Consider the following 13,825-nt stretch of genomic DNA (forward strand, 5'->3'; position numbering starts at 1 on the left):
ATACCAATATTTGCTGAAAAAAAGGTGAATTTTTAGAGTTCATAGGAAAAAAATAAGGAAATTCGGGGAGGAAAACAAATAGTAAAAAAAAATGAAATAATTTAAAACATAAAAGAACAAAAAAAAGGTGAAGTCTGCAATTGCAAAAAAATGAGATTTAGGAGAAAAAAATTAAACGCTGAGGAAAACCATAAAATTGAATGAGTGTGAGCTAAGCGAAGGTAACTGAAGAGAAATGGTAAAAAAATATAGAAGAAACCTAACTTTGTATTATGTACTATATTTATACATTCAATTGTTGAGGACTAAAAATTGAAGGTAAACACAAGAAACTATTGACGTAAGTGAGAGAGAGAGAGAGTGAAGTAATGTTATTGGGACTAAATAGGTTCTCTTTCATCAAATCAATCAACAACCTTTTATTTCAGCCCACGACCAATACAGAGTGTTGCAAGGCAAATTAAACATTTAAAAATGCGTCGCGTTAAAAAAAAACTCCATTAATCTTCAGTCGTGCCCTGCAATCTCACCAAGGCTATCTCAATCCCTTTGAACTGTATTGAAATTGCCTTTGGAACAGGTAGTAGAGCGAATTTAAATAACAGATGGCAGCACAGTGACGGAATTTTAAATTTCAATCAACTTGGCGTGGAATGATAACTTTTTGACACTATCGAATCGATAGTATCGATAATTCTATATCTGTTAGATTAAGTGAATGTCGACTCTGAGCATTGTCGAGCCATTCATTGTGACATTCTTAAAAGAAGGTGGCTGTTGATGTTGATAAACATCTATATTAGTCACAGGAAGACCTGCAATCGTTTAAATTTTTCAGAATCGACAGTCGATACTATCGAAAAGCAGTTATCATGTCACCCCAGGTTCCAGCCGTTCCGTCAGCATCTATACCTTCATTTCGTCTGGTTGTTCATCTCCGTGATCCAATTTCCTCGGTACATATAAAATAAGCTAAATTATATAAAAGGTATTAACGTGAAAGTCATCCACAGAAGTAAATGCCCCATAAACAGCGCACTAAGGGATATAGGTAATGGAAATGGCATTACCTTGCAAGTGTCGTTTTATGGTTAGCAGAATTCGGCTGAAAATACAGGATGTTCCGCTTTGAGAGAAAGTGGGTTGAAAGAATTTGATATAAATTGCCTAGTATTGGGGGCTAAATTATAAAATCATTTTCTACGAATTTGAATTTATTTTTGTTTGTTTTAAATCAAACATACTTAGGGTACTTACAATGTCTGATTAGATAGAAAAAAATAGAATACAAGAAAGAAAATGAGAACAAGACAACGTGAGAAAAATTTAAATAAAGAGAGAGAAAAGAAAGAAACTACCCCGACTAAAAGGCATCAGAAATGTCGGCCTGCGACGTCCTAGCGCGAGGTGGAAGGCAGTTGTAGATTACAACCCCCCTGACAAAAAGAGTACGCGAAAGCTGGCTCGAGTGAGCTTTAGGAACCAGGAGTCCCCGCTGGCTGGCCGAAGCCACCAAAGCCAGGAGCGATGCTAAGTATCCCGGCCTCCGAGAAGTAATCGAACGGAACAGGAATAAAATAGCTCTCAAACGGAGGAGGGAAGGCAGATCACAGCCAACCAGAATGTTTCGATACCGTGAAATGTGATCACAAGCACGTAGAGCACACACATACCGGACACAGTTGTGGAACGTTACAGAAAGCCTCCTGATTGTTTCACAGCCGGCATCGAAGAAAAGCTCTGCTCCATATATGATTATGGGCAGTAGTAGTGCTCTCACGAGCATAAGATGAGTATTCTGTGGGGTTACCTCACGAAAACGCCGTAGTGTCCTTAGTGTACAGCAGACTCTTTGGTTGATGTGAAAGATGTGGTCACACCAAGAGAGGGAAGAGTTGAAAATCAATCCCAAATTGCGAGCACGCTCAACAATTGGAATGATCTGTCCATGAATAGTGAGTGGAATCAGGTCTATGACAAGAGGTCTTTTTGAAATAATTAAGGCCTGAGATTTCTTGGGATTTAAACAAAGGACTGAGATTTCTTGGGATTTTTAAAATGCTCCTAAATACCCTAAATGTAGGGTAAGTGTGCCTAATTCCGGCCAGCTTGCAATTTCGGCCATCTTTTTTATTCCTCGAATTTCCATGAACTTTTAGATTCTACGTACTCTAGAGATTATACAATGCAAAAGAATAAAAAAAAATGTAGCTACGACGAACGAGATGCCGTGGAAAAGATATTGGAAGAATTCCCGAAGGGCAAGGAACTATGAGAATGAATGTGGCCGAAATAGGGCACCAAAGCTATGTCTATATTTTTATTCATTTTAAAATGTATTAAGAATGATTTTAGAGTAAATAAAGACGGTAAACTCATTACAAGGTTCCAAGCAACACTCTTTCAGAAGAAAAAATTAAAAAAATCAATTTGTATTTAAAATATTACATTTCAACTTTGAGACTTTCACGCTTGCACGCAACTACAGTAGACTCTTCGATATCCAGCACTTCGATATCCGGGTGACAGCTGCCAAACACTGGCGGTTGATATATTCAAAATTATTTTCACTAAACATGAAGTTTGTCCAGAGTGAATTAAAGTATTATTAACATTGTATCGAAGTTTTTAATACATAATTGTGATAAAAAATGAAACATAAGCACACCATGAAGAAAATTCTCCTTTTCTTTGTCAGACAGAAAATAAATTCACACTGCACAAAATAGAAAAACCGTTGATCATTCAAAAAACCTAAATGTCATTTTGTCCCCCATTCAGCCGGATATCGAAGAGTCTACTGTATGCCGAAATTTGGCACGCTTACCCTATGCATATATTTTTCGCGCGTAACTTATACGAAAGATATCTCCCTCGGGTATGCAATTTTTTTCTAACATTGGAGTGAATTCGCGGTTTTTTCGGTCCTGAGAAATTCTCTCAAAGCGGAACTCTCTATACAACGTTTTCAGCTGAGTTGATATCGTTTAGCTTTAGCATTTTCTGTTCGTTGAAAAGTCCAATTGGTTCTAACCAAAGAAGATGCACGAGGACACAAAGTGCTCAATAAGTCTAGATATCACTGTCCGGTTTTACCATAATCTAACCTCGAAAAAACAGATCGCACCACATTAAAAAAATTCTAAATTCAATGCAATCTGCAATACAAAAAGTCTAGAAAATAAATTAAGGGATTTTGCTACAAAATATCTGAATTGAACGCATTGAAACTCTAAGGTTAGACTCTACATAACCTAAAATTTTTATTACAGTAGACTCTCTCAAATTCGGGCATATAGGACCGAAATGTCAGCCGAATTAGACAGAAATTCGGGCGACATGTGCATATAGATATTGAGTTTACACACTGATATATATCGTAAATTGCATGAAAATCCCTCAATAATGCAAAATCACATCAAAACTAAGACAAACCATGCTAAATTTGAGCATATTTGATTCATTTGATAATCATAATCAAACTTGAAAAATGACAACAAACTTTTTTCAAATGTAACCGCTGCCTGAATTAAAAAGTAGCCCGATCTTAAAAGAGCCGAATTTGCGAGAGTCTACTGTATTTAAAATTTGACAGTGGGCCTCTTAGTGCAGGAAAAGTGAAGTTTTGTTTACATCACTTTTCGCTTAGCCTAAAAAATTCTGGGCAAGATTTAAGAAAGGGTTATAAGATTCAGGATTTTCACCACTGAAGAAGGTGCGTTGTAGCGTCGAAAGCTTTGGAAAAAATATTCGTGTTTTCCTGTCCTGAAAGGATAACCACCCCTGACGCATCCGGAGGGAGCCTATCTCCTTGATTCTCAAGATATTTTTATGTAATTTCTAGAAATGAAACTAGGTTATGAAAATTTCCTACATAACCTCACTTTGTAACTTAATCTCCAATTCTATGAATTTTTCGCCATTGCATTGTTCAAAATTCAAAGAAATATTGCCCTAAAATTTGGTTTTCATCAATTCTTTTCATGAATACCAGAATAAAAAATGTGTTGAATCATCAAAAAATCATTACGCTTCAATTTACCTGGCAACACTCTGTATTTTCCATCTTTTTTATTTGTTTAACTGTCTCAGTATATTATTATATTTTAGAAAAATGAATCATTTGAACAATTTTTGCAAGTAATAAATGTTCAATCTCTAGATTAAAAAAATAAATAAATAAAACAGCAACACTTTCTGGAAGTTAATAGAGAAAGATAAAGAAAGTTGTGAGAATGTGTCTCACGTATAAAATAAGAATATACAACAAACAAAAAAAAAAACATTAAGTGTGGAATACTTTTTGTATAACACAATTTTTCTACTTACGAACCAAAATGCGACATGGCATCAAATTAGAAGAGAGGGGAATTTAAAAAAAAATCAATCGAGACAAAAGGGAAATGATTAGAAAGTAATTGATATTTAGGTGATTTTTATTAATTTTATTTCAATGCAAAATAATAAGAAAACAATAATTCATCAGTGTGACACAAAAGTTTTCAATCAATTTTTTGTGCCATTTTCCATCATATTTTTTTTTCTTAATTGCTCGAGCAGTTTCGGCTTTTGAATTTGAATCCTGATCAGCTTTCTTGCAGTGTCTGGACAACACAGCGTCTTTCCCTTTAAGAACTTAATGGTATTTTTAATGTTCTTAATTTTTGTTTCTCCGGGTGCAATACACAACCCAAAAAAAAAAGTTTATAAAGGTGAAATGAAGAGAAAAGTTCTTAAAAGAAATAACAATCACACCAAAAGCAAAGAAAAGGCCTTGGAGTTCGAAATATATCGTCTTTATATTTTGCAAAAATAATGCGATTTATTTAAAATGATATTTTAAAAATAATACAAAAAAAAATATTAGTGAAAAAGTAATTTTGTGTTGTACAAAAGAAAAACAAATCAGATTATCAGAAAAGGGAGAAAAAAAAACATTGAAGGACTTGGAGTTAGAACTCTGGAGTGAAGCAAAATTTTTATTTTTTTGCCATTGACAACATAAAGAGAGACAAGAAAGCGTAAAAAAGAAGAATCTTTAATGGAATTCTTCAATAGAAGATAGAGAGAGAGGAAGAAAAAACAGGAGAATGAATATGATTAACATAAAAAAATTGAGTTCTTGTTTAATTGTGGTAACATCATTATCAAAATAATAAAGATAAAAAAAATAATAATTTTTTGTCACTTTCTGTGGTCTCCGTGAGAATCCTTAGTGTACAGAGGGAAATTTGCGCGCCAAGTGAAAGCCCCACGGGGCCCTGTTTGGGCTCCGAAGTCCGTAAAGTCATCACCAAACGCGTCCACTTCGTAGAATTTGAGATCTTCAGCTCGACGCTCCTCTGAAGAGTCTTTTTGGTCCTTTTGGGTTATTGGAGCAGCTATTGGACGGAAGTCAGTCATCTTTGCAGCATCCACGACAACGACAATGATGCACACGAACACCCAATGACCCAAGAACATTGTTCAGATTGACACTGCACTTTCTCAACTGAAGTCAACAATCAATTGTGATCTTGGATTTATAAGAATGTGCTTCCAATAAACTTTCACATCCCACCAACTTTTGCCTTGTGGCCACAAAAGGGGGAAGAAAAACCACTGGTCAGTAAAAATTTAAATCGTTACAAAAATATGTCCAATTAATTGCCAAATGATTATTTTCACAGCTTTTAAAGTTCTAAACTGTGTCCTGATCAAATATGATTTTTTACTGACCAAATTGAATTTTTTTCATAGTTTTTTTTATGATTTTTATTTGTTAAGAAACAAAATTTAATTCCATAAAATATTTTAAATCTATTGCTTTCTCTGATTGGCTACAGTTTGCATTTTTTATTTAGGGTTTAATAACTTTATTAAATAAATCTGTAGTCTCAAAATCTGAATACTTTTGTGTAAGGAGAAAGTGGTTTTGTAAGTAAAGACTTACCCTTTACTAGAAAATTTTCCCAAAGCTTGAGCTTTTAGAGTAGTACTGTGTTTCTATTTTCGCTTTTAATGGCTCCGGCACACCTTTTAGATCAGGAAAATTTCATGAAATCAAAATTCGCATCCTTTTTATCTGAGATTCTCTATTATTTTCCTAAAACGTTCTGCATATACCTATCCGATTCTTTCGCACTTAAAATTCTATCAAACTAAATTGAATTCGTTTCGACGTTCAAAAAAAAAAAGAAGAATGCGGAAGAGTAGAATACACTCAGTTCTGGCATTAAGTCCTTCGGGATCTATGAAAACTCTTGGGAACGAAAGGGAAACGAATTTCGATTTCATTAAATTTTCCTGATACCTTTTAGATTAAGAAAATTTCATGAAATCAAAATGCACATCCCTGTCTTTCTCATACGTTTTGCGTATGTCTATCCCATTCTTTCCCACTTCAAATTCGGTTGAGCTGAATTTAATTTGTTATGCCTCCGGCACATCTTTTAGATCGGTAAAATTTCATGAAAGTAAAATTCATGTCCCTTTCTTTATCGAAAGACTTGCATAAGTCTATCCCACTCTTTCCGACTCGAAATTAGACTGAACTAAATTTAATTTGATCTGATGTTAAAAGGAAGAAGAAGAGTATGAAGGAATAAGATAGATATTATGCAAAACTTTTAAGAAAAAAGGTAAGTAAATTTTGACTTTCTGAAATTTTCCCGATCTAAAAGGTGTGCCGGAGCCATCAAGTTTAATATTTATATTTTAATCATACGAAAATATCATTTCAAAATTATAACATTCTAGGCTCATTTACATGAAAAAAGGCTGTAGCAGATTAGTAAGTATTTTGGTAAAAATGCTAAGTAAAGAGATGGCAAAGCGTCCCAGCTTTGCGGAATGCTCAAACTCACGAGATAGAGCTCACCGTTAATTAGTTTTTTTGCATGATGTTTTGGTATTACTGATCTACTAGAGATCAAACTGATTCATAAATCACAAAAGCATTTGAAAATCAAAAAATCGGTACTTAACCGATTCATTACCGATGAAGACCGATGCAGCCGAATTCAAAATTGCAATACCTTTCCAAAAAATCCAAATTTAACGAAATCGGTTGAAAAATGAGCCTTCCAAAATGGTTGACCTTTGACCTTCAATAATTCTAAATGACGAATTTTCCGGTCATAGGTATATTTGGGCGAAATGTTCGCTTGGAGTAGCTCTAAAACATGCCCAAAAATCATTGAAAAAGCTTGGGCCAATTTTGAGAAAAACCAAAAAACATGGTTTTTGGGGGCGATAGAGGGGGATTGGGAGGGAAAGAAAAACGTTGAGAGATTTTGTTTTTTGTTTATTGGGGTCATTGAAGATTGGAAGTCGATATCTCTTAATTCTACCCCTGGCTATAGGTACCCCGGTCTCCCCTATTGATTTTTTGTCTTCTTTGACCCATGTAACCCCTTAATGATCTTTAGGTTGACTTATGGGGGTGATCGTCTGAAGACTCCAAGTCTATTTCTCTAACAACCATTCAACACCCACGGTCACAGAACATGAAGAAAAAAAGAAAAATTAGTTTTATTGATCTTTTTGTGAAGTTCCTGGTAAAATCCAGTTTTACTTAAAAATAGGAGGAAAATTTCAATTTTAAATCTGCTTCAATTCAAAGGTTTATCCGGGTTTCTCACTTCCCCTTAATATTATTTAAAATTCTTAAACTAAATTACAGTACACTCTCACTCAATCGGCTCTTTTTCAATCGGGCTACAAATTTTGTTGACAATTTTCACGTTTAATTATGAAGCTAATTCGCTCAAATTCGCTGCAGTTCTTCCTATTTTATCGTGATTCTTTATAATTGAGCGCTTTTTGTGGAATTTACAAAGGCTTTGACGCTCAATTCTACCCCTAAACCGGATGACATTTTGCCCCATATTCCCAATTGAGAGAGAGTCTACTGTATGGTAATGGGGTATTCTCAAGATTTCAAGTCAGTAATTCCCACGCTCTTTTTTGACCAGATCCTTACCATATGCAAGAAGGAGACATGGGAAGAGGCTTTTAGGACAGTCTGTCTTCTATACCATTTTAAGAATGGAGAAAATCGTTATTGAAATATTCCCGAAAGAGTTGATGTTGGAGGAAAAAGAAAAATTGAGGAGAAAATTATGTTGATATTTGGATAGGAGCAAGTGGAACACCTTTGAATTGGGGCAGATTTTAAATTTAGTCCTGTCTGTCTGTTCCATTTGAAAATAGGAGAAAAACTGTATTTTGAAGTAGCCCCAGTTCAAAGCCACCCCACTTGCCCCTACCTTCAGCCTGTTGAGCCAAATAAAAGGTATGAGAAGGGAGAAGGTCCCTAAAAGATACTTTCATCAGTCCAAACCAAACTGATGAAAGTATCTGGCCAACCAGAAAGAAATTAGAAAGATTTTTGCAATTATTTCTACGCGCCAGCTTTGTGGTTCCCTCCTGGACCAAGAAATGAATGGTTAAAAATGGCATTGCATATGCATATAGTCCCATCTTCGACATAAATGGTTTTGGAGGACCACCGTTTGAACTGAGGGGAATAAGTGTACCAAATTTTAATAGGTAAGAAACTAAACTTTCCAAGGATACTTCACTTGCCCAAATATATTCAACGGGAAATGAGATAAACCACCCAATTGCAGAATAATTAAAGATTCAAGAACAATTGGGGGGATGGGGATGCCTCTACTTGGTCTCAATTAAATTCTCTTCTGTCTATTTTAATTTATGATAAATTCTGTTTGAGAATGAGTGCTGAACACTAGCTTTCATCCCTCAATCTCTTATCACCATCTCGAATCAAGAGGATAAACGAATCAAGAGGATAAAGTAATTGTGGTTTTATAAAGTGGGCCGATCCTGGCGGTACTGCAATACCAGGCCAACCCGTGGCAAAGGTGGAGCAAGCCCCTAGCACTTCGCCGGCTTCCAAAAATCAATTTAACAACATTGTCCCTCTATGAGGGAACTATTAGGTGTTAAACTAATAAGAACAGATACTACACTTTGATCTTAGCCGTTAGGCCGAGAAGCGATACCGACGTCAAATCGCCCAAACGATACCTTTCATACACATTTGTGGTGCTCGCATGAATTATACGCTTAAGTGAAAAACCAATTCTTCCATGCGATTTCTCTGCAAATCTCCACAAAAATGCCCTTAATTCTACTTTTTACACATTCTAATTTATTTCTAGAGATAGATATGAGATCATTAATATCACAATTAAATACTTTTCAGGTAAAAGGAAAAGAAATTGCTGTAAATCGGGGATTTTTTGTCATTTTTAGAAATCATAATTTCTCTGATGAACTGTGCATGCATCCTTGTAGTTTGTGGCATTTAGGGGAATGAAATAGTCATCGTGGATAAATCTAATGATATTTTCGATAGGACACAAATCAGCCTTCTCCCCACGAACCCCCCGGCTGACCCTCAGACTACGCCCGCCTTCGCAAAATGAAATACTATTTGTGACATCTTTTCCATTGTACACGACACGGAAGTAGAATTGTGCCTCATTGTCACTCCTGTACACCTCAAATGCCATCCTGGTGGCATAGGGAATGAAGAAGGGTTGAGACTGCAGGCCCAGGGCAGCCAAGAGATACTGCAGAGTCCTGTCGTGTCCGGAATAGAGGACAAATTTGATTTTTTCCCCAGAAATCATCTTTAGCATGTTCCCAACGATGTTCCTGATGAGTCCGTAGGCTCTCAGTAGGCCAATTTTTTTGGTTCTTGGATTGCGAGTCTTCTTGCTGCCCTGCCAATCCGTGAAGGTGATTAGAGCTTCCACATGGGATTCCTCAATGCAACCTTCAGGCTCAAGTTCTGGCTCAATGTCTTCAATGTCATTGGCTGTTTCTTTCGTTTGGGCATCTTCCTGGTCAATATTGATGACATCGCTGTTATCGGGGGTCGTTGGGGGTTTAGCTTGAGTTTTGGTTGACTTCTCCTTGGCTTTTCGGCACGGCAATGGAGCCCCGTGGCAGAGAAGGGCCAGGACAGCATCTCTCACTTCCAACGGATTAATCTGGACCGTGGGATTCTGCAAGAGGGACAAACCAATCCAATTGACCACGGCCGATACCGCCGGATGCTGCTGCAGAGCTGATAGCTCTTCCTTTGTCATCTGATTCTTCAGTTGATCTGCCTGCTGACAGGCACAATCTGTAAAACAAAAAGACAGGGAATGGCTCTCCTGAACCGTGAGGCTCATCCAACGGTCCAGCGGAAGAAATGCATACAGGAGAGCCATGGCAGACTGAAAGGTTCTCCTGTATCGCGTAGAATAGACAATGACATCCGTTTCCGGAGGAGATGTTGCACTTGGAGAATTCTTCCCATCCGTTCCATTTGTGACAATTCTCGTGGCTGGAACTGTCTGCTGACGATGCAGGAGACCCAATGAACTAGCATAGGCCTGCCTCATGATCTCTCCAATCTTCAAATGCTGCGCTAAACCTCTAAAAATTGATCAATTACCTTTTAAATCCTCAAAAACTGCCTTCGAAAAAAAACTCTCACCTAAAAGTCAATTGTCCCAGGAGGCAAACCCTCTCCAGAGGCGGAAGCAGCGGAAATCCATGAAATGGACCACTCTTGAGCCACACTGAATGACTGAAGGATGCACTGATGGTGGAATTGGAGATAAAAGCCCTGTACCGATGGAACAGTGGATGAGATTCATCATAGCCACAATTAATGGCATTTATTCCGCGAACATGTTCCATTGGTCCACGATCTCCATGCCTCACCAACACCAACACACCCGCCAGAGACCATCCCTCGAGATTCCCTCCCTCCATCTCGGCCACAATCCCACTGGGATTATTGCACTCTGCCACAAATTTCTTCCCCTGCCCCAAACCATTTCCCTCCTGTCCTTGACCATTTCCATACAAATAGCTCCTTCCCGAATATGTCTGGACATGCAGAGTTGTCCCAATGTACTTGTACATTCCTGCAAAACATAAATCCCAGGACATTGAGTAAAATCCTTGACCCCAAACCCCAAGGATGCCCTTTTTTTTGCATCTCACCAGCAATTAACAAGAATATCCATATGCTTAATATTAGATAACAATAAATTGTGCGGTGTTGCCTTGACAAGCGGGCTAAATCCTTTAATGCCATCCTCATGGCTCTTGAAAATCACCAAAATCTTTTGCCTTTTTCACATATTTTTGTTTATTTTTTCACGGACAATCCCACAGGAAAATTCTATGACGTACGAAAACATCATGCAGCCCCAATAAAGGCAATTGCAAAACTCGAGGCAAAACTTCTAGAGACATTTCCTAAGGACATTTCTGAATTATCCGCGGAGGCAATGTTTCAAGAAACATAGAAACATCATTAACGTAAGAAACATGAGAAACACTAAGGTAGTAATTTTTTAACTAAAATCTTACTGATATGACAAAAAAAATCCCCGATTTACAGCAATTTCTTTTCCTTTTACCTGAAAAGTATTTAATTGTGATATTAATGATCTCATATCTTTCTCTAAGGAATTAAGGGCATTTTTGTGGAGATTTGCAGAGAAATTGTATGCAAGAAATTATTTTTCACTTAAGCGTATAATTCATGCAAGCACCACAAATGCGTACGAAAGGTATTGTTTGGGCGATTTGACGTCGGTATCGCTTCTCGGCCTAACGGCTAAGATCAAAGTGTAGTATCTGTTCTTATTAGTTTAACACCTAATAGTTCCCTCATAGAGGGACAATGTTGTTAAATTGATTTTTGGAAGCCGGCGAAGTGCTAGGGGCTTGCTCCACCTTTGCCACGGGTTGGCCTGGTATTGCAGTACCGCCAGGATCGGCCCACTTTATAAAACCACCAGAAAAACTACCTTATCCTCTTGATTAGAGATGGTGATTAGAGATTGAGGGATGAAAGCTAAAGTGTTTAGCACTCATTCTTAAACAGAATTTATCATCAATTAAAATAGACAGAAGAGGATTTAATTGCGACCAAGTAGAGGCATCCCCCTGTTCTTCTATCATTTGGTGCTCGGTAGGTAAACTGAGTTAAGGAAATTCAAGAAATGTGTAGTACACAGAAGAACAAATAAAGGAAGCTGTAGAAAAATCCATATGAATTTTCATTATACCTTTCAATATGAACCTGAAAATGATGATGATAATAATGACTTTTAATTAGTAAAATAAATTTAATTCCAATTAATTTTCCAAGACTTCCAATATCGATCGCTCAGAATAAGAAACGAATAACTCGCAGTAGGCAAATTTTAGACGAGAACGAGAGCGATTTCAAGCTGAGATTTTACATGCAGAGTATAGAATTTTTGAGATATAAAATCTCTATAACTTTGACAATAATTATCTTTCAAGTATAATATTCACAAGGAAGGTAAAGGGTGTAAATAAGAAGTATCCAAAAACCGAATAAAACGATTTTTGGAAAAAATCAAGTTACAGTAGACTCCCGCTAATTCAGCCTTTTTAAGATCGGGCTATTTTTTTTTAATTCGGGCGGCAGTTAAATTCGAAATATGTATTAATATCAATAAATATTAATGCTCAATTGGCTCAATTGTATTTAAATTAAAATTATGAAAATCTTAGTGTGATAGCACCGTTAAGCAGATAAATAAAAAATCGTTGCATTTCAAAAAGCTTGTCGCCCGTATTTTTCTCTAATTCGGGTGACATTTTGGTCTCAAATGCCCGAATTTGAGATAATCTACCGCTACCCACTGTATTCGACTTGTCGATATAAAACGTTAGTATAGGGTAGAGTCAGTACTTTTTCGCCAGTAAGCACTTTTTCGCCACCTACAAATAAAATCACTTTTTATGGAATTATGAGCTCATGGAATTACGAAATGAGTATTATTTCATGATCTCTAGTCTAACGCATCAAGAAACCATATCAGTCTCTCTACCGACTTGATTATTTGCAAGTTATTAAAAGAAATTCTCGACAAGGTGAACAATCATCAAAAAAATATGGAGTTCTTAAGAAACTCGTCAACGCTAAGAGAAATTGCCTTGCATTATTTTATGTTTTTGCTGTACAGTATGTTATATTTTTCACTGAAACTCAATCTCTTATTAACTAAACTTTAATATAATATCTGTTGTGGACAGAGCGCCATCTGACGTATATTTTATGAATTAATATTTTTTGGCATTGTATTTTAGGCCCTTCCGGCATTCTGTCTTTTCATTTTGTGACTTTAATGGCGAGACACGCGTGACGACGACGACTGTGGAAATTTGGTTATTTTCTCGAGTAAGTTGTGAAAATGGTGTAAAATTATGTTATCTATTGAATCTAAGATGGTATTTCTTTACTTTGCGATAGGTTGATTAAATAGAGACAGACGGATTTGATAAATATTAGGTGATATCCAGAACAAGATTGAAGTCTTATTAGGTAAAGACAAAGACGATTTATTTAGCAATTAGGACGACTTTTAATGAATTTACTTATTAGCTCTACTAGATCTTCTCGGGAAATAGCCGTGTCTCGTCGGCTGTAAGACGACCACAAATAAAAAGCATTTACCAACAAAAAATACAGTCCACTCGATTTGACGACGACCCCAACAATATCATTTATTATAATGTTATCTAAAAAAGTTAATGAAATTCGGATGTGGTGAAAAGGGCTTACTTTTTTCGGCTGTGTAAGTACTTTTCGTCACTTATTTTTCCAAGCATTTTACAAGTGGCGAACCTTGAGGAATTTAGTTAAAATAAGCATAATTTTCAATTTATTTTTATCGCAAATAAAAAATGTACAAAAAATCATTCGAAATACTCTTATACTTGTCTGGTATCGGTGTTAAATATGAAAAGTACTATGCTGTGTTCTTTTAGG

At 36.4% G+C, this 13,825-nt stretch overlaps 1 protein-coding gene and 2 non-coding genes across 3 annotated transcripts; 1 reads left to right on the top strand and 2 right to left on the bottom strand.

Annotated features, from left to right (window-relative positions):
- Window positions 1–8,813: 8,813 nt before the first annotated feature.
- Window positions 8,814–9,006, bottom strand: LOC129808364 (U2 spliceosomal RNA). Its single transcript, XR_008752394.1, has one exon. It is a non-coding gene; the product is annotated as a U2 spliceosomal RNA (small nuclear RNA).
- LOC129806576 (2-phosphoxylose phosphatase 1) lies at window positions 8,818–11,233 on the bottom strand. Its single transcript, XM_055855265.1, has 3 exons — window positions 11,014–11,233; window positions 10,499–10,934; window positions 8,818–10,437 (listed from the first exon to the last, which is right to left on the bottom strand). Exons 1-3 carry the CDS (start codon window positions 11,111–11,113, stop codon window positions 9,258–9,260), a joined length of 1,716 nt encoding a protein of 571 aa, XP_055711240.1. The 5' UTR covers window positions 11,114–11,233; the 3' UTR covers window positions 8,818–9,257.
- A 382-nt stretch (window positions 11,234–11,615) lies between these two features.
- Window positions 11,616–11,808, top strand: LOC129808365 (U2 spliceosomal RNA). Its single transcript, XR_008752395.1, has one exon. It is a non-coding gene; the product is annotated as a U2 spliceosomal RNA (small nuclear RNA).
- The last annotated feature ends 2,017 nt before the right edge of the window (window positions 11,809–13,825 follow it).

Source organism: Phlebotomus papatasi, chromosome 3 (genome assembly GCF_024763615.1).
Source record: "Phlebotomus papatasi isolate M1 chromosome 3, Ppap_2.1, whole genome shotgun sequence".
NCBI lineage: Eukaryota > Metazoa > Arthropoda > Insecta > Diptera > Psychodidae > Phlebotomus > Phlebotomus papatasi.